The sequence below is a fragment of the Rhinoraja longicauda genome, chromosome 21 (assembly GCF_053455715.1).
Source record: "Rhinoraja longicauda isolate Sanriku21f chromosome 21, sRhiLon1.1, whole genome shotgun sequence".
Taxonomy (NCBI): domain Eukaryota; kingdom Metazoa; phylum Chordata; class Chondrichthyes; order Rajiformes; family Arhynchobatidae; genus Rhinoraja; species Rhinoraja longicauda.
The window spans coordinates 25,859,152-25,885,967 of NC_135973.1; the positions used below are offsets into that span (position 1 = coordinate 25,859,152).

Genomic DNA, 26,816 nt, shown 5'->3' on the forward strand with positions numbered 1-26,816 from the left:
TATGGAACAAGCTGCGGAGGTGGTGGTTGAGGCAAGCACTATTGCAACGTTTAAGGAACATTTGGACAGGTACATGGGTAGGATGGGTTTAGAGGGATATGGGCCAAACACTGGCAGGTGGGACTAGTGCAGATGGGACATGTTAACCGGTGTGGGCAAGATGTGCTGAAGAGCCTGTTTCCACACTGTTTGACTATGACTATGACATTAAGGAGAAATTTAAATTACCATTTCACAGTCGAGGCCAAATAACGGACTGCTATCAGTTACTTCAGATGTGCATCCACTCCCAACAAAGCATCCAGAACCTGGAATGCCTGAAACATTTAACGAAAAAAACAGTTCAGGAGTTATTATGTACAAAGTTTTACGTATTCTATGCAGCAAAATAAAAGCCTTCATCAGTTGCAGCACAAATAGCGCAACATAGTTAAACAGAATTAACCACAGAATACTTGAAACATTCAACATCTGTCAACAGGATGAGACTACGAGAACAGAATAAAAATCTAGTTAAAACAATTGATAGAAAGATTTCAGGATTGCTGCTTTGGTTACTCTATCAAATGTTTACTTAGCTACCAGGAACCGCTGGAAAAAAAATACAAGAACTAAAGGCAAAAGGACACAAAGTGATGGAGTAACAAGGATCCCGACCCTAAACGTCACCTTTCCATGTTCTCCAGAAATGCTGCCTGACCCGCTTAGTTACTGCAGCACTTGTATTCATTTGTGTAAATCAGCTTCTGCAACTCCTTGTTTCTACAAGAACTAAAGGCATTTATTTAACTTGACAGATAGTTCTGCTATAACATGTTTCCACAACGGAAATTTGATATAATGCGATTGATGATTTGGGGAACACCATCTTTTGGTGTTCTCCAAATCATCAATCGCATTATATGTATTATGTATTAATCGCATTATATCATAATACCAAATCATCAATCGCATTATATGTATTATGCGGGACGCAATGGTTATAACGCAACTTCACTTCAACAATCTAAAAGTGACTTTTGATATTTCCAATGACACCTGAAAATTTCAGCATTGAAGATGATTACTCAAAGTATAAAATGAACATTTGGTGTGCAATGGAGAACCTCAAAAGTCACGCAGCAGGAACACTGCACACGAGTGCTGAAAAGAGTACACAATTTTCTAAGTGAGAGGAATAGATCGGGTAGATGCACATTCTCTTGCCCAGAGTAGGTGAATCGAGGACCAGAGGATATAGGTTTGAGGTGAAGGTGAAAAGATTTAAAAGAAATCTGAGGGGTAAGTTTTTCACACAATGGGTGATGGGTGTATGGAACAAGCTGCTAGAGGAGGTAGTTGAGGCTGGGACTATCCCAACGTTTAAGAAGCAGTTAGACAGGTACATGGGTAGGACAGGTTTGGAGAGTTATGGACCAAACGCAGAGAGGTGGGTTGTGTAGCCGAGACGTGTTGCCCGGTGTGGGCATATTGGGCCGAAGGGCCTGTTTCCACACTCTATCACTCTACAGCTCTAAGACTCTAAGTAATCCACCAGCATGAAATTCTGAAGAAAGGTCCCAACCCAAAAGGTCACCTATCCATGTACTTTAGAGATGCTGCCTGACCTGCTGAGTTACTCCAGAGCCTTGCTTACTTTTGATCCAGCAGCATGCACTGTCATCTAACTACATAGCCACATCTGAATCCGCAAGAACACAGTGGAAACAAGCCATTCTCCATCGCAAGCCAAAAAAAGATTAGAAATATGCTCACCTGCAACAGGATAGCCATTCTGAATCAGTTCTTCTTTACTCAGCAAGTATTTGGTCAATCCTAGTTTCTGTCTGCCATATTTAATAATGATGGGATGATTAGCAAAAACAGACGATCTACAGCTTTCGCTCTCCGCTGCAAGGGAATGACCGTTCACAACAGGACTGCCTGAAATTTAAAAAAAAAACACATTTACTTCTCATAAAGTCGGCACAACGGTAGAGTTGCTGCCTTGAGGCCCTGTCCCAGTTAGGCGTTTTTTAAGGCGACTGTCATAGTCGTAGCAGGTCGCCGAAAAAGCGGTGACTGGACCCCCCCCATGACAATGTCTACGATAAGCTACAACAACCTACCACCTAGTCGGCGTCAAGCTACGGCAAGCTACCGAAAACCAGCGACCCAATCGTCGCAAGTAGGTCGTCCGCCTACGACCGCACCTACGACAACCTACCACCACAGAGGCAACAACCGAGTCAACCTACATCCAACCGCGACAAGCTATGACCCTGATGACTGAAGACAACTGAGGACAATTCACGTTTCACCCACATTCCCTATAAAAGGGGGTGTACGGTAGGGTTTCCAATCATTCTGCATCATGACTATTTGAAAGTGATGCCATGAGAAACTACTCTGAAATACAATAACTTCAAACATCAATTTTCCGTCAAAATGTCAAGAATTTCCTTTATTGATATACAACCAATTTTTTTTAAAAGGTTGATAAGAACATGCAACAGTGCATACAAAAATATTATAATAAACTTCAATAAATTTCAATAAACTTCAAACTTTAAAATTCAAACATTAAACAGAAGACAAGTGCAAAAACATACAAAACCTAACATCATTTATGGACACATTACACTGATGGATGATCAGATCACGTCCACAGTTGGAATTCGCCGAAGTCAGCACCGGCGACAACCTACTTCACCAAGTGACAACCTACGACAGCGCCCACGTCAGGAGACGTCAAGCTACGCTCATTGGTGTCAAACCAACAGTCGCCGAAAAATTTCAAGCCTTCATAAAATCCAGCGACGACCAGTAACTTCATGTTACTTATGCTTGATTTTCAACTCATTGACCCCCCCCCCCCCCCCCCCCCCCCAACACTCCATTACAATCAAGTGAGATGTTTATATTTTATTTGAATATATTTATATGTATAACTGATATAAGAGCTGGATCTACCTCACATTACTCTCAAAGTAGAGTAGGTGCCTTGCATTCAGGATTATGCTGAGCACCCTAAAATCCAACAATGCAATTATCGTGATTATAGTAGAATAGTTGTTAAACAACTGGACCGGTAATTAAGAAACCTGGATGATGATTTGACAGTGTGTAGGAAGGAACTGCAGATGCTGGTTTAAACTGAAGATAGACACAAAAAGCTGGAGTAACTCAGCGGGTCAGACAGCATCTCTGGAGAAAAGGATTAGGTGATGTTTCGGGTCGAGACCCTTTTTCAGACCTGTTTTTTGAGTCTAATAATTTGATAGCATGAGTTCTAATCTCACTGGGAGTGGGAAGATTAAATTCACCTAAAAACGATGCATTGTAACAGCAACTATAAACCTACTAACTGTCCTTAAAAATCTATCTGGTTGACTCCAAAGCTAGACACAAAGTGCTGGAGTAACTCAGCGGGTCAGGCAGCATCTCTGGAGAAAAATAGGTCGGAACCCCTTTTTCAGACTGTCTGATTGATTGAAAGATTACAGTGTGGAAACAGGCCCCCATCCCACTGAGTCCACACTGACAATAGAACAGCCATTCTCACTCGTTCTATGTTATCCCGCTTTCTCATCCACTCCTTACACTCTAGGGGCAATTTACAGAGGCCAATTAACATTCAAACTCGCATGTCTTTCAGAGGTGGGAGGAAACCTGCAGTCACAGGGAGAACTTGCAAACTCCGCACAGACAACACCCAAGGTCAGGATCGATCCTGGGTCTTTGACACTGTGAGGCAGCAGCTCTAACAGTTGTGCAAATGTGCCACCCACTTAGATTGTTACCCGCCTGGTACATTTGTAAAGAAAGCATCACAGCTTGGTTTGGCAACAGCTCTGCCCAAGACTGCAAAACAATGTCAGAGTTCTGTGCACACTGCCCAGTCCATTACATAGACGGGTGTCCCCCACCGTTGACTCCATCTACACTTCCTGCTGCCTCAGGAAAGCAGTTAACATAATCAAGGATATTTTCCAGTCTGAAGAAGGGTCTCGACCCAAAGCGTCACCCGTTCCTTCTCTCCTGAGATGCTGCCTGACCTGCTGAGTTACTCCAGCATTTTGTGAAATAAATAATCTTTTCCACCCTGGTCATTCTCTCTTCTCCCCTCTCTCGTCGGGCAGAAGACATTACAACTTGAAAACACGTACCACAAGATTCAGAAGCAGCTTCTTCTCCACTTCCATTGCATCCACATGATGGAGAGTTCTTCATTCCAAAAATATGATGCAGAAAATCTTGAGGAGGAGGGGGCATGCTGAATCTCTGGAAATAAAGATGCGAGTGATAGTGGCGAAAGAGTAATGAATGACTCTGGAAGCATCAGTCATCTACTGGGCACTGGGAATAACATTTGTTGTACCGTGACTATTTTCTGATACCTTTCTGTAAGGTACAAATTAATTTCCTTCTCTGTAACGAGTGTTCACTTCAATAAGTGATTGCAGTGTCTGGGCACCTTGGCCAATTGACCATTCTTATTGTAGTGAGTGCAACATGCGAATCTGACCATGTGCCCACTTCAATCATGTGAAGGCATGTCCTTAGCAAAGGTTCAAACTTGCCTAATTTACAGCAAATTGCGCAAAAACACAATGTTGCCAAGACGCAAAGGTCTGAGCAATAGGGAGAGGTTAAGCAGTTTAGGACTATTTCTCAGAGCGCTGGAGTGATCTTATAGACGTGTACAAAATTATGAGGTATAGATCGGGTAAACGCAGTCTCGCCCCGAGTAGGGAATCGAGAACCAGAGGACATGGGTTTAAGATGAGGGGGGAAGATTTAATAGGAACCCAAGGGATAACTTTTTCACACAAAGGGTGGTGGGTGTATGGAGGAGGTAGTTGAGGCAGGTACTATCGCAACGTTTAAGAAACATTGAGACAGGTACATGGATGACAGGTTTAGAGGGGCCAAATGCAGACAGGTGGTACTAGTGTAGATGGGACATGTTGGTCAGTGTGGGCAAGTTGGGCTGAAGAGCCTGTTTCCACGCTGCAAGACTCCATGACTTTCAGATTGCTGATTATTTGTTTGGTAAAGGCTTGAGATGGAATTTGTACTAAAATGTCAAAATTGAATTAAATTTATCTCACAACATTTTAGATTCACAAGGAATCAGTTTTTGGTAAATGTAAGTTTAAAGTCAGACAAAATAGCTGCTTTGTTTTCCATTTGAGATAAAGGAAATACTTCAGGCATCATTATACAGCCATGGGGTCTTCAAAGCAAACAAGACTGTAATTAAAAATGGGAGAAGTTTTAAGAGATCTGTAAAGAATAGTTGGATCAAATGTAGCAACCTAAATACTTACCCATTTAAACCTTTTTCTCAGCTGCTTAAATTGAAGATAATATCTGTAGAAGTGCATCTGACTTACACCATGTAGAACAATGACTGCTACTCCTTTAGTTTGATTCTGCCCATGAATTTGGCACCAACTGTTGGGAAGAATAATAGATTACAGAAATTAGGGCCGATTATAATTATATTTCCCAATTTATCTGGAGTATACTCCAAAGATGCCCACTGAAAGAAAATTAGTTTCCATCTGTGGGAGTGATTTCACTTTACCACTGGACTCTCGCGAACAGGACGATACAAGAACTTTAGAGTAAAACGCCAGTATTGACGCCCCCCAAATGCGGGAAATTCATCCTTATGGAATTCACAGAATCGCTGAGATGCCCAAAATCTGAGATATAGAATGGAATTCACTCTCATAGAAATTGCGTGTCAATTTTTAATTTTATTCCAGCTTGCAACTCTTGGCGCAAGCGCAGATGAAAAGGCTTCACGTTAAGGAAAAATCATGATTAGTTCAGTTATGGATGGTCACCTATTTTCCTCTATCTGACCATCCAGAAATACCAATGGTTTGGTATCTTGCTCATCAGGCAATGTTATACATGCTCCCCTAAATCCAACTGGGGTCCCCCTGTTCCTCATGCTCCCCAAAACTTATGGGGTTCAATGTAGACTGTATTGTAATAATATACAACATTGTAGGAAAACTGAGTAACATTGTGTTTGGATATGAATAGAATAACGTCCACTATGCTGTAATCTCAGTAATTGATTGAGACCTACTTAATGTCCAATAATAATATTAAATAGCCTCTCACTAAGGACACAGAGAGGCATGTCCCTTAAATATCTGATGGGAAAAATAAGTATACATTACCTGGGTAGAGATCTCTCCTCTGTCGATGCAACATAATTTATCAGCTCACGAAGTTGGTCATAAGTAATGGCACAGTGGTTACTCTTGGAATTGAGAGTGAAAATCGAAACATCCTAGAAAACAGAAATATTATTCAGAAAGAGGACTTACAATACTTTCAAAGGGTAATTTAGTTGTTTAATGATTGTGCACGAGGAACATTCATGCGTTAAAAGGCCGAGGTAGAGTGGATGTGCGAGGATGTTTCCACCAGTTGGGGAGTCTAGGGCCAGAGGGCACAAACTCAATATAAAAAGACGTATCTTTAGGATGGATTTATTCACAAAATGCTGGAGTAACTCAGCAGGTCAGGCAGCATCTCAGGAGAGAAGGAATGGGTGACGTTTCGGGTCGAGACCCTTCTTCAGAATTTAGGATGGAGATAAGGAGGAATTATTTTTGTGTCCTCTAGTCAGTCATACAGCATTGAAACGGGCCCTTTGGCCTAACTTGCCCACACCGACAAACATGTTCCATCTACACTAGTCTCAACGGCCTGCATTTGGCCCATATCCCTCTAATCCTATCCTATCCTTGTACCTGTCTAAATGATTCTTAAAATGTTGCGAAAGTACCTGCCTCAACTACCTCCTCCGGCACCTTGTTCCATACACCCACCATCCTTTGTGTCAAAAAGTTAACCCTCAGGTTTATATTAAATCTCCCCCCCCCCTCACTTTAAACCTACAGTGGTTAAAGTGCACATTGTCAGATTTTAATAAAGGCCATTTTTTTACATTTTAGTTTCACCATGTAGAAATTATAGCAGTGTTTATACATAGTTCCCCCATTTCAGGACACCATAATGTTTGGGACACAGCAATGTCATGTAAATGAATGTAATCAAGTTTAGTATTTTGTTGCATATCCTTTGACTGCAACGACTGCTTGAAGTCTGCGATTCATGGACATCACCATTTGCTGGGTGTCTTCTCTGGTGCTGCTCTGCTAGGCCTGTATTGTAGCCATCTTTAGCTTATGCTTGTTTTGGGGGCTAGTCCCCTTCAGTTTTCTCTTCAGCATATAAAAGGTGTGCTCAATTGGGTTCAGATCGGGTGATTGACTTGGCCACTCAAGAACTGGCCATTTTTTTGCTTTGAAAAACTCCTTTGTTGCTTTAGTAGTATGTTTGGGATTATTGTCTTGCTGTAGAATGAACTGCTGGCCAATGTTTTGAGGCATTGCTTTGAACTGGAGTAGTTAGGATGTGTCTAGACACTTCAGAATTCATTATGCGACTACCATCAGCAGTTGTGTCATCAATGAAGTGAGCCAGTACTTTAGCAGCCATACATGCCCCGGCCATAACACCCCCACCACTGTGTTTCACAGATGAGGTGGTATGCTTTGGATCATGGGCAGTTCTCTCCTTCATACTTTGCTCTTACCATTACTCTGAACTAAGTTAATCTTCGTCTCCTCTGACCACAAGATCTTTTTCCAGAACTGTGGTTGCTCTTTTAAGTACTTCTTAGCAAACTGTAACCTGGCCATCCTATTTTTGCACTAAACAGTGGTTTGCATCTTGCAGAGTAGCCTCTGTACTTCTGTTCATGAAGTCTTCTGCGGACAGTGGTCATTGACAAATCCACACCTGACTCCTGAAGAGTGTTTCTGATCTGTCGGACAGATGTTTGGGGGTTTTCCTTTATTATAGAGAGAATTCTTCTGTCATCAGCTGTGGAGGTCTTCCTTGGCCTGCCAGTTCCTTTGTGATTAGTAAGCTCACCAGTGCTCTCTTTCTCTTAATGATGTTCCAAACAGTTGATTTTGGCAAGCCTAGGGTTTGGCTGATGTCTCTAACAGTTTTATTCTTGTTTCTCAGTCTCATAACGGCTTCTTTGACTTTCATTGGCACAACTTTGGTCCTCATGTTGATAAACAGCAATAAAACTTTCCAAAGGTAATGGAAAGACTGGAGGAAAGACTAGGTGCAAAGAGCTCTCTTGTACCTGCATTAAGGAGGCAATTAAACACACCTGAGCAATTACAAGCAACTGTGAAGCCATGTGTCCCAAACATTATGGTGCCCTGAAATGGGGGGACTATGTAATATGTAATTCCAGCTGTAATTTCTTCATTGTGAAACCAAAATGTATAAAAATACCCTTTAATAAAATCTGACAATGTGCGCTTTAACCACATCTGATTTTTTTAAAATTACAAATCTCAAATTGTGGAGTACAGAGGCAAATAAATAAATGATGAGTCTTTGTCCCAAACATTATGGAGGGCACAGTGTGTGTGCTCTGGTTCTCGATTCCCCAACTCTGGGCAAGAAACTCTGTGCATTTGCCCATGTATTCCTCTCATAATTTTGTAAACTTCTACAAGATCACCCCTCATCCCCCTGCGCTTCAAGGAAAAGAGTCCCAGCCTGCTCATCCTCTCCATATAGCTCAGGCCATCGAGTCCTGGCAACATCTTCGTAAATCTTCTCTGCATCCTTTGGTGCATTTATGGTCAATGTTAAAGTACAGAATTAAATTGCAAATTAATGACTCATTTTAAAAGTAACCAATCTTGCATACCTTGAGCATTCTTTCATTATGTTGGACGTCACTTTCTTCAGTGGTCTCATTTTTGACCTTGATTCTCTTCCACATGGCTTCCACTAAATTCTCCTTACCCGGACTTTTGCGCTTCCCGAGACTCTGAGTATTATTCGGCATCTTATATATTACAAGCAAAAGAAAAATATTAATGAATATTTTGTACTGGAGAATGTTGTATTCAACTTGGGGATATTTGAATGTAAGAGATTGCGACACTATAAAGAATCAAAATGACACCAAGCAATTTCCACCAGCTCAGCCGCAGAATCAAATCACTTCATTACTTCACAGAATGCATATCCAATTTATAAAGTTATACATTAAAAAAATTCCGTGCCTCTGTAACATGCATGCAACATGGAAACATGTCCCACAGCCCAACTTATTCATGTCAACCTTGCTAGTTCCGTTTGCCTGTATTTGGCTCGTGTCCCTCTTTGTCTTTCCCATCCATGTACCTATCCAAATGTCTTCTCAACATTGTAATTGTACCTGCCTCGACCGCTTCTCATGGCCACACGTCCCACCACCATTTGTGTAGATATACTCGCTTCTCAGATCCCACTTGGGGGCGGCATAGTGGCATAGCAGTAGTGCTGCTGCCTTGCAGCGCCAGAGACCCAGGTTCGATCCTGACTGCGGGTGCTGTCTGTACGAAGTACATCTAACTTATCGATATCACTTGTGATTTTAGATCTTCTCTCAGTCGCCTCTCCGTCTCCATTGCCCAAAATACATGAAATTAAAGTGACGAGTGGAAAGGCTTGGGGGATGTGCAAAGATTGGGGTGAGGGGGGGGGGGGGGGGGGCGGGAGGATAGTCAGTCAGTCTCAGTCTATCCCATGACAGAAGGGGGAAAAGTTGTAAAGTTTGATAGCCACAGGGAAGAAGGATCTCCTGTGGCATTCTGTCCTGCAACTTGGTGGAACCAGTCTGTTGCTGAAGGTACTCATCAGGTTGACCAGTGTGTCATGGAAGGGGTGAGCAGTATTGTCCAGGATGCTCCACAGTTTGAGCATCCTCTCATCCAAAACCACCTCCCATGAATCCAACTCCGCCCCACGATGGAGCCAGCCTTCCTGATATTTTTTTTAATCCTATTGGCTTCCGCAGCCTTCGCCCTGCTTCCCCAGCACACGGCAGCGAAGAGGATGGCACTGGCTACCACCGATTGGTAGAACATCTGCAGCATCTTACTGCAGACGTTGAAGGAGCGGAGCCTTCTCAAAAAAGTACAGCCGGCTCTGTCCCTTCTTGTACAGTGCCTCAGTGTTCCTGGACCAGTCCAGTTTACTGTCCAGATACACTCCAAGGTATTTGTACCATTGGGGTTCATCACAGCATGGCTTGGGAACATTTCCATCCAAGACCGCAAGAAATCACTGTGATTTGTGGACATAACCCAGATCCTCATGCAAACCAACCTCCTTTCCATTGACTCTATCTTCACATCATGCTGCCGAGGCAAGGCCACCAGCATAATCAAGGACCAGTCTCACCCAGTAGCTCTTTCCTCTCCTTTCCCATCAGGCAAGGGGTACAGATGCGTGGAAACGCATACCTCCCGGTTAAGAGACAGTTTTTTCCCTAAATGTTGTCAGGCAAGTTAACCGTCTTCACACCATCTAGAGAGTGGTCCTAACTTCCCATCTTCCTCATTGATTTTTAGATTTAGATTTAGAGATACAGCGCAGAAACAGGCCCTTCAGCCCACCAGGTCCGCGCTGCCCAGCGATCCCCGCACATTAACACTATCCTACACACACAAGGGACAATTTTTTTTAAACATTTGCCCAGCCAATTAACCTACATACCTGTACATCTTTGGAATGTGGGAGGAAACCGAAGATCTCGGAGAAAACCCACGCAGGTCACGGGGAGAACGTACAAACTCCGTACAGACGGCGCCCGTAGTCAGGATCGAACCTGAGTCTCCAGCACTGCATTCACTGTAAGGCAGCAACTCTACCGCTGCGCCACCGTGCCGCCCTTGGAGACTTACAAACTATCTTTAAACGGACTTTACTGGACTTTATGTTGCACTTAAATTTATACCCTTTACCCTGTACACAGCGAATGGCTCGACTGTATTCATAATTTTTTTCCTGACTGGATAGCGCACAACAAAAAGCTTTTCACTGTACACCAGTACACATGATGATAATAAACTATCCTTTCCACGTTAATTTTGAAGATTTGCTCTACTCCTTGGGGGGTGGCTTGTTGGAAGTAAGGTACATTATGGTAAGGAAAGGTGTTGTGGTGATGATGCTGCCTTGTTTGACAGAAGATGGGTCTTACACTCAACATCCACCAGACAACGGTTGTCTACAAATCTACCGCTGATGAGTTCCTCCAGCACTTAAATGTTTTGCTCAGCATTCCAGCATCTGTAGTTCATTGTAGGTTCTGAGAATTCCCCTCTCCCCTCCCCTACCATGTAGATAATTGAATTGAATTGAATAAATGTTATTAGCCAAGTACGTATACATACAAGGAATTTGCCTTGGAGCTTTGTTTACAAGTAACAACACGATATACAGTAAACAATTAAGAATAAAACATTATAATTTAAACATGTGAAGAATGAAAGAAAATACCAGATGACAAAGAGGCTACAGACTTTTGGCTGTTGAGTAGAGCTACTGCTCGTGGAAAAAAAGCTGTTTTTATGTCGGGCTGTGGCAGCTTTGACAGTCCAGAGACACCTTCCAGAGGGAAGTGCTGCAAATAGTTTGTGGTCAGGGTGAGATGGGTCAGAGATGATCTTACCTGCTTGCTTCCTTGCCCTTGCAGTGTACAGTTTGTCAATGGGGGGGGGGGGGGGGGGGAGGTTGCAGCCAACAACCAGTTTAGTTTAGAGAAGCAGCATTGTTGAAACAGCCCTTCAGCCCATCATGTCCATGCTGACCAGTGCTCACTATTCTCACACATTCTGGTATTTTATTTCATTCTTCACATGCTTAAATTATAATGTTTTATTTTTAACTGTCAACTGTATGCCATGTTGTTACTTGCGAGCAGAGCACATGTATACATACTTGGCTAATAAAATGTATTCAGTTCAATTCTACTAGGAGCAATTGCCCCGAACACTAGGGGGCAGTTTTACAAAGGCCGATTAACCTACAAACCTGTTTATTCACAAAATGCTGGAGTAACTCAGCAGGTCAGGCAGCATCTCGGGAGAGAAGGAATGGGTGGTTACCCTACAAACCTGCACGTCTTTGGAATGTGGCTGGAAACCGCAGTACCGGAGAAAACCCACGCGGTCATGACATGGGGAGGACGTGCAAACTCCGCACAGACAGCACCGTAGTCGGGTTCGAACCCTGGTCTCTAGCGCTGTAAGGCAACAACTCTACCGCTGCGACACCCCCCTTGATCATTTGTTTCTTTCACACCTTCAACAAGCTGATATCCCCCATCTGCCTCAAACCAACCTCCATTAAGAAGACCTCACATACTCACCTCAGCGACCGACCAAAGGGGCCCAGACCACGTGGTGCCCACCCACCCACGTCTACGTCACTGCCCCGCCCATTGGACTGACGCCTTTCTGGAGGTCGGGTTACGACCCCGCCCCTTGAGGTCTGGCGAGTGTCCCGCCCCCTTCGATTGCGCCCCTTCGATTGCGCCCCTTCGACGCGTCATTGCCCTGTCGCTGAACATCGTGTCTCAGCCTCGCCCCTCGGATTTACAAAGTAGCCCCGCCCCGTGAGGTCGCGTCACAGCTCCGCCCCTTCATGCGAGTCACTGCCCCGCCCCTTCACGTGCGTCACTGCCCCAACCCTTCATGGGCGTCACTGGCCCGCCTCTTCACGCGCGTCATTGCCCCGCCCCTTGCAGCAACGACACAGACGTGACGTCGCAGCAACGGCGGCAGCTTTAAATCGTGTTCTCGGCAGCCGGTGCTGGAGCGGCCGCGTCGGCGGGTGGAAGCACCAAGCGGCCATCGTATCGCCATCATCCTTCGGCTTGTTGATGAACCATGTCTACAAAGCAGCTGGCTATGTAAGTGTCGCTTCCTCGCACCCTCGGCGCCCGAGTGGCGGTGGTTTAAGTAGCGGAGTAAAAGAAAGGCCTGGAATCCAGGGGCAACCATGGCTGGGGAGAAGGCAGGCAAGCACGGGTCACTGATAGTGGATGATCAGCCTTGATCACAATGAAGGGCCGAATGGCTTCCTCCTGCACCTATTGTCTATGTTTCTCTGGGGTCATGACAGGCGGCTTCAAGCCCCCCTCCACCACCACCATCTTGTCTGAGACAAGTGCAAAAACTGAAGTTGGTTAAAAGAGATCATTAGGGTGCATTGGGAAGGTGTTTGCTGTCCTGACCAAGCCGGATCTATGTGATCTTAGGTTCCAACAGTGTACCTCCTATTTCGCTTGGGCAGCTTTACAACCCAGTGGTATCAATATTGAATTATCTAACCCTTCAAGTAACCCTTGTTTTGCCTCTCTCTCTGTCCCTCTCCACTCTAGTTCTCTGACTAGTTTCACTGTCCTCTTTAATTAATTTTACTGTTTATATGCCAAGTTGTTAGCTTCTCCTCTGCCAATGATCCATTCTACTTTACCCTGATTATGGTCTACTTTGATCTGTCGTTTTCACACCTTATCCTTCCATACCCATGCCTGCCTTTGCATCCCCACTCTCTCCATCCCTACCCTGATGTCCTAGTTTCACTCTTGCCCTGGCGAGTTTCATTGCCTGTATAACTCATCACCTAGCCCACAGCTAGTAATGGACTGTTTCCTAGATCATCGTTACTTTTATGCATATCTTTCATTCATTTGTTCTACATCTTTATATCACTTTTGTTTCCCTCTCCCCTATCTCTCTGTCTGAAGAAGGGTCTCAACCTGAAATGTCACCTATTCCTTTTCTCCAGAGATGCTGCCTGACCTGAGTTACTCCAGCATTTTGTGTCCAGCTATAATTAATGTCTAGGCTATTAATACTGTAGCTGTAACTAATGTGTAGGTAATTAATTAATTAATATAGCATTACTATAATTAATGTGTATTAATACAGCATACAGCATTAATACAGAAATGCTGTAATTAACATGTGTCATTAATACAATAGTAGTTAATGGGTAGGTAATTTATTAATATAGCATAGCTGTAATTAATTCAGTATCTAATTCATGTGTAGGTAATTAATATAGCATAGCTGTGATGTCTAGGTAATTAATACAATTGCTGTTATTAATGTCTGGGTAAATAATACAGAAGCTCTAACTCATGTCTAGGTAATTAATATTTTCTTTGTGTGTTATGTCCATATCCCATTGATCAATTGAACCAGTGGTTTGCGGCAGTGCCCTCACCAACAGGTGCTGTAGATTTTTAGATTTAGATTTTTTTAGATTTAGAGATACAACGCGGAAACAGGCCCTTCGGCCCACCAAGTCCGCGCCGCCCAGCGATCCCCGCACATTAACACTATCCTACACCCACTAGGGACAATTTTTACATTTACCCAGTCAATTAACCTACAAACCTGTACGTCTTTGGAGTGTGGGAGGAAACCGAATATCTCGGAGAAAACCCACGCAGATCACGGGGAGAACGTACAAACTCCGTACAGACGGTGCCCGTAGTCAGGGTCGAACCTGAGTCTCCGGCGCTGCATTCGCTGTAAGGCAGCAACTCTACCGCTGCACCACCGTGCATTCCCTTTTTGTTTGGTTGAAAGCTTCTAGATCCTAGACATCTATTTCACCGGCAACCTAATCGATCCCTTCACAGTGCAGTGATCAATGAAACACCTCAGCGTATTGATTTCTTGGTTGTCTGAGAAGATTTGGCACACCAACGAGAATTCACTAGATCTTTGACATATGTGCTATAGAAAATATTCTCTGTCTGGCGTGGAAACTGCTCTGCTCTTGATCGCCTAAACCCGCAGAGAGTGGTGAACGCAGCCCAGTCCATCGCAGGCTCATCACTTCCTTTCATCCAGTCTACCTTCACCATATATTCAATCGAGAAGACTGGAAATATCCTCAAGGATGCCTGTCACACTTGCCATTCCCTTTTTGTTTCTCTTCCTTCTGGGAGAAGACATAGGAGCTTGAATGCCCAGTTATCCAGACAGGAACAGTTTCTTCCCCCCTGCAATCAGACTCCTGAATTAATCACCTCTTTCACATTACATTCCTGGAAGTGCTGCCATGTACTCTTACTCGTAGCTGTTTCTTAGTTGGTTATTCTGTATTGCACTTTATTTTTTTGGTACCACTCTATATAGTTTTGTGCAATATGGAACGAGCTGCCGGAGGAGGTAATTGAGGCAGGTACTATCGCAACATTAAAGAAACATTTAGACAGGTACATGGATAGGATAGGTTTAGAGGGATATGGGTCAAACGCAGGCAGGTGGAAAGAGTGTAGATGGGGCATGTTGGTTGGTGTGGGCAAGTTGGGCAATGGGCCTTTTTACATGCTGTATGACTATCTAATTTGTTAATATCCTCTCGTATGAATTGTTTTTGCTTGATTACATTCTTTTTTTCAGAAACAGTCCTTCAAGCACAGATTGATTGGCCAAGTTTGCATTTAATTAGTTCTGTACCAATCCACGGACCTGTGGGAAGTTCTTACAAGATGCTCAACTTTATCCATGTGGATTGTTCAGTTTGAGTTTATCAAAATTAACCAGTATTTCTCCTAGATACGTTCATAAATGGGAGGGCTTGGCAATGGTTGCTTATTCTATAACAGCATCTGGAATAATTTGTTGAAATTAATCAACTAATGTGGTGTTTCCTCTTTCCCACATCCCCACCCCTACAGTTGCTTTGTATTAGTAACCTTTTCTATTTTTATTTCAAGGCAACTTGGCTTAATAAGAAAACAATCCCCTGTTTCTGTTGAAGGCACCAAAAAACATAAACCGAGTAAGTATGGTGATATGTACTCTATTGTGGCATCGTACAGAGTCCAGATAAAGCATCATCTTGAAACCAGGTTACACGAGGGGGAGGGGGACTGGAGATATTATTTAGTTGTCATTTAAAATTGTGTTGTCTGCTTAATTTTTATTATTTTAATAAAAGTCCTTGTGTGTATTTGTCATAGAAATGGCCTTCATCAACTTGGTCGTTGATATTATATCCACCTGCATGATTTTACATCACCCCTTCCTCAGCTTGGTGGCAATTTTAGAATGACAAGTTTGTTATTAATGAATGGAAACAAATTAATCCTTTAGAGGAAAAATAGCCAGTCTTTTGCATAGGATTTTCTGATTTTTGAATATTTTATCAGTCCTTGCAAACAGCTGAGAGACTTCACTGCTGATGTCAGTTGTTAGAAAGTACTTTCAACAATTAGCTTCCGAATAGACTAATGGTATTGGATTATTTCCACTTTTCTGCCATTGAAAATACATGAGGTCAATATTTGAAGGAACTATCAATGATCAAACCTGTTCCATTTTATAGATAATATTATAAATATCTAACTGATCCTAAAAAAAATCATGCAAAACAAGTGTACCAGCCATGCAATATTTTAGACTAATCCAGAATTCTACACTTTTCTGCTTTATAGATCAGTACTTTTCATACCTAATTATTATTGATTTTGAGTCCACCTGTTGGAAAAATGGCAAGTCTCATTATCGTCCAGAAATAAGTGAGTATAAATCTACACCAGAGACAGTATTTCATTGCCGGGTTTTGTGCATTGAAGAGAATTCCGTGAACAGTTTCTAAATTCATTCAGATGAACTATTAAATTTTTCAAAGCAGAAATGTGCAGCCTATTTGGGAAGTCTTATACTTTAGTAAAAGGAAAGCTCATTGTTCTCTTGTACTCTTTACTTCCTTAACTTCTGCACATTGGTAATTTCATTCTCTCCATCATTGTTGGGCAGACCTTCAGTTGTCAAGGTCTTGTGCTCTGGCGTTCCTCTCTAATCCCTGATCTCTTTCTCGTTTTTTTGAATTGTTTCTTAATTTGATGAATAATGCTGTTTTGAAATGCCTCTGTTTACTGATGGTACTACCTTAATGCAAGTTCTTCTATCTGAATTGGGTGAATCGTGCTTGAATTGTGGAGAGAAGTCTTTACTTCATTTCCTCTGATTGTGTGCTTCATTTTTCTCTGATCTAGTTGAATTTCCTGCAGTGTTGCTCAACACTTCCAGCGGAGAGATCGAGGTTGAATTTCACACATACCTACAGCCTCAGGAACAACCAATCCTATCGGAGTTCTGCATGGAACTAACTGGCGTTACGCAGGTATTCTGTATAATACTTGATTATCTGTGAGGCATATAACTGCTTTTAGACTTTAGAGATACAGCGTGGAAACAGGCCCACAGAGCACACCATACACGATCACGATCTTACACACTAGGGACAACTTACAGCCGATTAACCTGTAACCTGTACGTCTTTAGAGTGTGGGAAGAAACCGGAGAACCCGGAAAAAACCTATGCGGTCACAGTGAGAATGTACCAACTTCGCACAGATAGCACTCATAGACAGGATCGAACCCAACGGACAACGCCATGGTTTGGTGGCCACGGAATTGTGTGCGGTGGAGGCAGAATAGTCTACTTTAAAGTATATGTTTTTAAAAATGCAGCCTGTTCTAATAAAATTTAGCACTTAAGTGAGGGTGATGAACTTCAGTAGCCAAGGCCAGCAAAGAGATTAGAAAGGAGAATGGTTCTAATTTATGGAAATTTGCAACTATTTTTAAACCTGCTCTGTTTGCCAATCAGGTGGCTCACATTTTGACTTGCTGGTTCCATTGGTAGTTTGAGAGGTCGACCCATTGCATGATGTGTAAGGAACAGTTGCAATTTCTCTGTCGTGCCTTTTAAAAGAATCGCACAAAGATTGCAGATGGCATGAGGCTCTTTGGAGCATTAAGTAGGATGGCTGTATACAAGAACATAACCAAAGTTAGCATTTGCAAAAAGACTCTAGGCACTACACAGGAGTATTACAAAGGGAGTTTCATCCTGATCCACATTGAAGGGTTTGGAGCCAAGGTCTTGAGGCAATAATTAGCTATTATCTAATTGTGAAGCTGTTTAGAGTACACTACGAACTTGCCAGAAGACAACACTATTTCAGAACAAAAGTATTAAAAGCAGATTAGAATATAATTTGTATATTCCAGTGCTTTGTGTCTTACCATTTTTCATTTTGGATTGGACTGTACTAAATATCTCCCTCTAGTGAGCAGTTGTTGAATTGGGCAAAATTCAGCCTAGTTTTGAAATCTGCACATTTACCGTTGCCTTTTAACATTTTCAGCGGCAGGTTGAAGCTGGAATTCCTCTTGCAATATGCCTGTCACAATTTTCCCGGTGGATTCAAAAACAGCAGCTGGAGAAGAAGATTGTTTTTGTGATGGAGGGATCTCAGCAGTGCGATCCTGGCTCAAGACCCTGTGCTTTTGTAACTTGGTCAGGTACACACTGGTTTTGCTGGTAAATTTAAGTCCTGCAGCTCATTTGAACAACAGAAACCTACACTAGAATTTTAACCTACTAAATCATAAAGACCAAAAAGGAAGTGGCTGAAGATATCATGCAGGCCCGGGAGCATCCGGAGACATAGATAATATTTCTAGTCTGATGGGAGTTCGATGACACCCTCTCACACTGCACCCCTTCTGGGATTCCTGCTGCTCTTCTGCTCTACAATCATTTTCTGCCAGGCTTCGTCCTGCCCCTCTTCTCTTCTAGCTTTCTTTCTCCCCTTTTCTTTCTCTACACCCAGCCCGACTCAAAACGATATCTATCCATGTTCTCCTGAGAAGCTGCCTGATCCGCCGAGTTACTCCAGCACTTTGTGTTGGGTTTTTTTGTTGTTGTAAACCACCATCTGCAGTTCCTTCTGGTTTAGAGGTGCAACATGGAAACAGGCCCCTCGACACACTAAGGCCACGATAACCATTCCACCTTACCTATTCACGCTAATTCTGTGTTATCCAATTTTTGTATTGCCTCCCTACACACTAGGGGCAATTTACAGAGGCCAATTTACCCACAAACCCTCACATCTTTGGCAAGTGGGAGAAAATCAGATCATCTGGAGGAAACCCACTCAGTCACAAGGAGAATGCGCAAACTCCACACAGACAGCACCCGAGGTCTGGAATGAACCCCAGGTCTCTGGCACTGAAGTAGCAGCTACTCCACTGTGCCATTTCTAGACTATTATTTCTGATTGAATCTTCTTCAGTAAATTTCCATTGTCTGGGTTTTGGTTTTTTTGATACTGGTTATTGTTATCATTTTAAAGCAATTTCTTCCCCATTAACACACTATATGTTCAGTCATTTGCATTCAGCTATGGTTTTATTTTACTTAAATGGTGTAGGTTTAAGATCCAACCCGGAGACTTGAACACAGTTCCAGGCTGACATTCCAGTGCAATACAAGTGGGAGGGCTGCAATGTTGGAGGTGCCAGGTTTTCAACATGATATTAATCTGAGGATTTATTTGTGTTCTGAGGTGGACATGAATAATTCCATGGGACCATTTCAGAGGAGGAATTATCCCTTTAAATAGTTGATCCCTGCAGCATTCCACCAGTTACTGCCTGCCACTGGATAAGCGATCTGTTTATTCCTACTTCACGTTTCCTGTCTCAACTGTTCTCAATCCCTGCCACTATAATTACCGCAATATCCCATGTACTTTCATTTCGTGCCAGTCCCCTTTTGTGAGATTTTTTTACTAAATCGTTGGACGCAAGACACTTTGATATCCTGGGATCCTGAAAGAAGTGATGCAAATGCAAATTTGCTTTCTATTTCCTCTTTTTGATTGTCATTGTCCGGTTTAAGAAGAGCACACTTTAAAAAAAAAAAAAATCAATGTGTGCTTCTTTCTATTAATGGAAAAGTCTAAATATTGCAGTGCAATAAATCTAAAATAAAATCAGGAACTGCATAAACTGGGTTTTTAATCAGAGACATTTAACTCTGTTTCTCTGTCCACAGATGCTATCTAGCCTACTGAGTATTTCCTCACTTCTGCTATATTTTAACACTGCTGTGTAGGCTGAGCTTTAGACATATAAAATGCTTTGGATGTGTTCAAGTTTCATACTGTATAAAATGTGTCATTTAGATAATTATTTTGTAGGGATAGCTTACTGGAATTTATTTAGGGTGTGAACTAGACTTGTAACTGTACCGATAATCACGTGTTCTGATCTCACTAGATTGGGATCTGGGAGTGTGCCTGCACTATGAATGTAAAAGGAAGCAACTCCACAAACCAAATGTGTTGAACAGCTGGATTGATCTCCGAGCAACTTACAAGGTATGTCCTTAAAACGGGAAATGGTTTTCGACATTATTGGAAATTCCAATAGAAAATGTTAGAAATACACGGCATTTTCAGCAACTACATAGCGAGAAGCCATGACTACTGATTGTTTTAGGTGTTCTAACCTTTCATCAAAATTGAAGGCTGAAAGATAGTCATAGTCACAGAGCACAGAAACGGGTCCATGCTGATCGAGATGACCCATCTTGAGATAAATATAAGGAGGAAAATATGTGTGGATACTAAGCATTGAATGTTACCAAACTGAACTTCAAACAGAAGATATCAGAGCAACTCAGCAAAAGGTGAGTTAGAGCGACACAGTGGCACAGCAGTAGAGTTGCTGCCGTACAGTGTCAGGGACTTGGGTTTGATCCGGACTACGGGTGCTGTCTACGGAATTTGTGCGTTCTCGCTGTGACCTTGTGAGTTTTCACCAGGTGCTCCGGCTTCTTTCCACACTCCAAAGACGTACAGGTTTGTAAGTTAATTGGCTTTGGAAAATAAATTGTAAATCCCTAGTGTGTAGGATAGTGCTAGAGTACGGGGTGATCGCTGGTCGGCGTGGACTCGGTGGGACAAAGGGCCTGTTTCTGTGCTGTATCACTAAAAGGCTAAATGGAAAGTAAGTAGGACAAAAGCATAGCCTGCACTCTCCATCGGTGCTGGTTTGGCTTAGATTTAGAGATACAGCGCAGAAACAGGCCCTTCGGCCCACCGGGTCCGCGCCGCCCAGCGATCCCCGCACACTAACACTATCCTACACCCACTAGGGACATTTAAAAAAAAAAAATTTGCCCAGCCAATTAACCTACATACCTGTACATCTTTGGAGTGTGGGAGGAAACTGAAGATCTCGGAGAAAACCCACGCAGGTCACGGGGAGAACGTACAAACTCCATACAGACAGCGCCCGTAGTCAGGATCGAACCTGAGTCTCCGGCGCTGCATTCGCTGTAAGGCAGCAACTCTACCGCTGTGCCACCGTGCCGCCCAGTTTCCACTCCGACACCTCGTCAACACATCCCACCTTTCACCTTTGCGACAAAGCAGGTGGCTCTGATTACAGTGGAAGAAGAGATTCAATTCTGTAGTTTCAAACCAATGTTCCATCAAGCTTAGTATCTTAATTTTATACTTGTGGTTAGATTAAAACTTATTGGGAAGAGTGAAAATGTAAAAATTGAATCTGTGTTGGATCAGGAAAGAATAGGGGAATATGAGACTCTGAATATATTATGTGATTTTAGCCCATAATAGGATAGTGCTAGTGTATAGGAATCGCTGATCGGCACGGACACAGTAGGACAAAGATCCTGTTTCTGCTCTGTATCATCATATCATATCATATATATACAGCCGGAAACGGGCCTTTTCGGCCCACCAATTCCGTGCCGCCCAGCGATCCCCGTACATTAACACTATCCTACACCCACTAGGGACAATATTTACATTTACCCAGCCAATTAACCTACATACCTCTAAACTAAAAAAAAAAAATAGTTCCACATCATTTATGCCTTCTTTTACTCGTCTTACGCAATTACATTTGGTACTTCCGATCCACAAAAACCCCATAATGAGGTAGATGCCTCTTAGAAATAATTTTCAGTCAAAAGAAGCATAATATATTCAAAGGTAGCTAATAGAAGTGCATTGGTATTCCCTACCATTAATGTGGATGTTTTTTAAATTCATAATATGTTTTAATAAGTTATGCATTTATTTTCTACGCCTCCAATTAACGTGCTTGTTGAGTTTTTGGTGGGGAATGATTTGAATTGACGTATTTGTCTGGCAGGTATTCTATAACCGAAAGCCAAAGGGTTTAAATGGAGCTTTGCAAGATCTGGGCATGGTCTTTTCAGGTCGTGAACACTCTGGTATGTGTCGCACATTACATAGTTGTACGTCTTGCTAGGAATGCTAAAATCTGCAGTAAACCTGTGCAGGAGTATACTCTGAATTTACTGAGTTACTCCAGCATTTTGTGTTTTACATAGTAACAGTTGTGTTCTACACCTGAAGTAGGTTCTGCCATTGGCAGAATATGTATCCTAAATTGATTTACCTACCTGTAGGGAGGGCGGCTGGGGTTGGAAAGGAATTGTCGACGTCTTCAGGTCAAGGCCCTGCATCAGGACTGAGTGGAGAGACAAAGTAGCCATTTAAAAGGAGAGGGTTCAGTAGGTGATGTGGATTGGGGAGAGGTGAGGTATAATGGGCAGATGGAGCTAAGAAGGGAGGAGTGGAGTTACGAGACAATAGTGGACAAGTATCTCTATTCTGCTGCAGCCTGTTTTGTGTCATCTAAATCTTTAATTCAGCTGTATTGAATAGCAGCTGTTGGCATTTAGCAGTAGGCTTTCACATGGAAAATCAGATGTAACAATAAATGTGAAATCTATTTGATCAAGCAAGATTTAATTCCATCCAATAAATGTTAATAGCCTGAAATTCTGTAACAAAGAAAACGGGATGAGTAGATTTCTAAGTGCAGCCAAAGCATGTTTCCCTTAAAGATGACTATTAGCTATAAAATTTGTCATATTTTGTATACCAAGCAAGACTTGGTTGCCAAAATGTAAGCAGAACATTGTGCTTGCTTGTTTGTTATGTTTTTTTTTTTTTACTTCTCTCCATTCTTTGAAAATGTGACCTTCCAAGGCTTGGATGATGCCCGCAACACTGCTCACCTTGCCTGGCAGATGATTTGTGATGGCTGTACCATGAAAATCACCAAATCGTTGGACAGGGTGAGTGACCATTGGTGAGTTCTTTACTTTCATCTGTCAGATCTTTGTGATTACATCTGAGATGTTAAATGAGATTTGATATATGTTCAGAATCTGACAGTATCCTGTGCTAATTCCAATTTTTGTGGCTTTTTCTTTAGGTTGCTCCCATGAACAATCTGGTTGCAAGATTACCAACTGTAAACTCTCTTCCAGGTGGCAAAGCAAGTCCCTCTTGTGTAAACCCGTACAATGGGTGTAGAACTGGGTTGTTTTCTGAAATTGGTTCTCGTAACACAAAGATAGCAGAAAACAAGCAGATGAACACACACTGTGAAAGTAAAGTCACAGTAAAACACCATAATACAATTTTACCAACTTTGACTAAAACTGGTAGGCAACACATGGGGACCATTGACTGTGGAAATGGCAGTGATGCAAATACTCATTATCAGAGTTTATTAGCCCCCAGGATGCTAATCAATGGACTTTCTACATCCTTTGATCACAGTAAAGCACAGAAACCTCAAGTCTGTGTGAGCAACAATATTAAAAGTCGAATTGCAGTGGGTGTTGAAGAAAGTAAACTCAATGAGACTGTAAATAACCTGTTGCTTGTGTCTACTACTATTGACTCGGTCACCAGTACCTCTAATCTGGATGTTAGCTACTCAGAATCCGGGGTCCCCTGGGAATATTGGGAAGATTCTGCTGTGCTACCTCTATCAGGTAATGATCATGCAACAGACCATGGAGAACAAAGGAAAAACTTTGAAGAATCAAGTTGGATTGAAGGAGAATACATGACAGAAGACTGTCCAATTCTAGATTTAGAAAAGGATGACAAATTGACAGAAGCCAAAAAGCATCAGGAGGTGGTACATAGAGCAATATATGATGTAACTGAAGTTATGAAGCAAGTAAAAGATCAGTCTATCTTTAAAGCACCTAAGGTGAAGATTCCACAAGTCCAGTCCAGCTTTTTCAACGTAGGCACCGAGCCTTTATTGCCTCCTGTTCTGTCCTTGAGATCAAATAACTCTTTACCTGCTGGTGTTAAAAGAAAAGAAACCTATTCGAGTCCCTTCAAACTACCCATTTCTAAGAAGCAATCATTCACTATATATTCAGACCAAAAATTGTTACCTCTATCCTCAAATAAGAAGGCAGATTCAAGATTTGCTCCTGTTCCTGCCTCAAACTATTCATATCCAGCACAGTGTAAATTGAATGGTGAAAAGATTACCCCTCCGCTGTGTGGTTGTGGTCGTAGAGCTAAGCGGCTAACTGTGTCAAAAGCGGGGCCAAACCAAGGGAAAGTCTTCTATTCCTGTACAAAGGGGAGAATAAATGCAGACAATAGCAAGGGTTGTGGGTACTTTAAGTGGGAGTGGGCATTGAAGAAGGAGAAAGGTTCTCCAGCCTCCTTTGTAAATAATTTTGGTACTGCTTCAACTGGAGACTTTCTTCCCAAAGGAAACCTCTAGGCCTCCAATTTTCCCTCCGAAATTAACAATGTAATTTTGTCTGGATTGATTGTATTTAATGTAGTTTATAAAGCAGCAAATTATTCTGGCCTGCAGAAAGGTTGAGGTGGAGTAGTATGCTATAATATTTTTAAAGTATACTCAACTTTCTTAATTAGGCATTTTATAACCTCTGTACTTAAACTAAATGTACATAATGTTTAAGTGTTCATATATTTGATCCTGGAAAAGAGTTCCACCCAGTTTCTTTCAGACCTCTTTTCTGAAACTTCGACCTGAGATTTATTCCATGATACTAATTATGCAACCACATGTCTAAATGAGGAAGTGTTAATTTGTTTGGGTCAGGATAAGAATTGCAATGAAGCCCCAAATTCTCCTGATTAATATGTACTACTATTAGTCTGTGTGCATGTTTCTGTGGGTACACATCTCTTTACTTGCTTTTATTTCCCATCATCTCATTTTCAACAATTTTCAGTATTTTGGTTATCAGTGAGTTTAGTTATAATGATGAACCACTGGTGCTTTTTTTAAAACAAAACAGTACAAAAAGAAACGTCATTGTCAACATTTTTAACTTCTCGTGTTTTTCTGTTGTTTGATGTTGTAATGAAGAATTGACTTCGCCAACCAAAAATTATATGCACGTCCAATTATGATGGAGGCTAAATTTGCACTTTTGATGCTGGTTTCATTTGGTTTTTAACGCTAGCTTATAAATTCCAGTTTGATAACAAAAGTTCTTAATTATTGTTTAGCTACATACTTTCCTTCCCTCAAAAAAAGTTAGTATCATTCAACAGAACATGTCTGGTTCCATGATTGTCTGATTTGAACTACATATAAATGTTTTTAATATTTGAATTTTATTTTTATACTTGTGTTCCTTATGAAGTAACTGCACTGCAGAAATAAGTATTTTGGGATGCTGGGGCATAAGATGCTACATTTTTTTAAATAATAAAAGACTATTCAATCATTTTTTTAAAGTCTGTAAATTAATTTGTGGCACAAATGAAGGGCTTTAGAACTCTTCCTGTATGTGGGATACAGGCTTTGCTGAATTTAACAAGAACCGCTTGCTGCTTCATGTACAGACTCCTAAAGCACAGATAGGCATATAGCAGTCTTGAGTTAGAGTCATATGGTGTGTAAGGCCCTTAAGCCTGACGCCCACACTGACCTGTCCTATCTATGGTAATCCCACCTGCCTGCATTTGGCCCATGTCCCTCTTAACCTATCCTATCCAAGTACCTATCTTAAATGTTGCACTACTACATGCCTCAACTATCTCTGGCAGTTCGTTCTATGCACCCACTGTATTTTGTGTATACCAAAAATGTTACCTCTTGGGTTCCTATTAAATCTTCCCCCCCCCACCTTAAACCTATGACCTGTGGTTCTCTATTTCCCCTACTCTGCGCAAGAGATTGTGCATTTACCCGATCTATTCCTCATGATTTTGTACAGCTCCATAAGATCACTACTCATCTTCAAGCTCCAATGAAGAGTCCTAGCCTGCTCAACAAATCCCTATAGCTCAAGTCCTGGCCACATCCTCATAAATTGTCTCTGCACCCTTTCCAGCTTGACATCTTTCCTATAACATAGTGCATGAATTGAACACAATACGCTAAATGTGGCCATTCCAATGTCTTGTATAACTGCAACATGACCTCTCAACTTATCTAATCAATATTCTGACTGATGAAGGCCAATGTGTCAAAAGCCGTTTTGATCACCCTATATATCTGTGACACCACTTTCAAGGAATATGTACCGGCGCTTCTCGATCCCTCTGCTGTACAACACTCCCCAGAGCCTTGTCATTCACTGTGTAGGTCCTGCCCATATTAGACTTCCCAAATGTAACACCTCACATTTCTCTGCATTAAATTCCATCAAACATTCCTCAACCCACCTACCTAACCGATCAAGATCCTGCTGCAATTTTTGACAACCATCTTCACTATCTACAATACCACCCACTTTAGTGTCATCTGCAAACTTGCTATTCATGCTATGTATGTCCTCATCCGAATCATTGATATAGATGGCAAACAGCAATGGGGCCCAGCACTGTATCCTGAGGCACACTACTAGTCACAGGACTCATCTGAAAAGCAACCTTCCACCATCGCCCTCTGCTTCCTTCCATGAAGCCAATTTCCTATCCTTTTTCAATATCTATGTTTCTATATCTTTCGTGTCATTTATTCAACTTGCCATGGTGCTACTTCTATAACTGATAAGGGAGGCTTTTATTGATATGTAAGAAAGAAAACCACAAAATGAGAAATACAAGCAAAATCATTGTGTAATGGCAAACAACTGTGGAGAGAAGTCTGAGATAAATTTAGATTATCTGCAGATAACTGTTCAGTTTATGTTGTACATTTATTAATGTTACAAAGCAGACTCAATTGTGTTGTCTGGTGGTGGTGAAACAGGATTGAGAAAAGGAACACTTTTGATACCTGGTACTTTCTCAAGCACGCATA

At 42.0% G+C, this 26,816-nt stretch overlaps 2 protein-coding genes across 3 annotated transcripts in view; one reads left to right on the top strand and one right to left on the bottom strand.

Moving 5' to 3' along the window:
* The window catches only part of rexo5 (RNA exonuclease 5), a 50,414-nt gene extending 38,099 nt beyond the window's left edge, over nt 1-12,315 (bottom strand). The window contains exons 1-7 of one of the 2 annotated variants that reach the window (XM_078417474.1): nt 12,248-12,315; nt 8,753-8,893; nt 6,183-6,295; nt 5,313-5,439; nt 4,149-4,263; nt 1,756-1,923; nt 229-317 (exon numbers count right to left, since the gene is read on the bottom strand). In XM_078417474.1, the coding sequence (XP_078273600.1) occupies nt 229-317; nt 1,756-1,923; nt 4,149-4,263; nt 5,313-5,439; nt 6,183-6,295; nt 8,753-8,893 (753 nt within the window). In that variant the 5' untranslated portion in view covers nt 12,248-12,315. Of the gene's footprint in view, nt 1-228; nt 318-1,755; nt 1,924-4,148; nt 4,264-5,312; nt 5,440-6,182; nt 6,296-8,752; nt 8,894-11,993; nt 12,113-12,247 lie in introns of those variants that run through there. The other variant, XM_078417475.1, reaches the window with a different exon arrangement.
* A 452-nt stretch (nt 12,316-12,767) lies between these two features.
* Nucleotides 12,768-24,311, top strand: eri2 (ERI1 exoribonuclease family member 2). Its single transcript, XM_078417476.1, has 9 exons — nt 12,768-12,790; nt 15,620-15,684; nt 16,340-16,423; nt 16,904-17,031; nt 18,062-18,218; nt 19,983-20,083; nt 21,891-21,972; nt 22,757-22,845; nt 22,986-24,311. The coding sequence occupies exons 1-9, from the start codon at nt 12,768-12,770 to the stop codon at nt 24,309-24,311; spliced, it is 2,055 nt and encodes a 684-aa protein (XP_078273602.1).
* The last annotated feature ends 2,505 nt before the right edge of the window (nt 24,312-26,816 follow it).

Excerpts from the sequence above, each read along its gene's own strand:
- eri2 (XM_078417476.1), top strand. The coding sequence starts at position 12,768 with ATGTCTACAAAGCAGCTGGCTAT. Across the intron at positions 18,219-19,982 it reads TGCTTTTGTAACTTGGTCAG|ATTGGGATCTGGGAGTGTGC; the intron begins GTACACACTGGT and ends TGATCTCACTAG. Across the intron at positions 22,846-22,985 it reads TCACCAAATCGTTGGACAGG|GTTGCTCCCATGAACAATCT; the intron begins GTGAGTGACCAT and ends CTTTTTCTTTAG.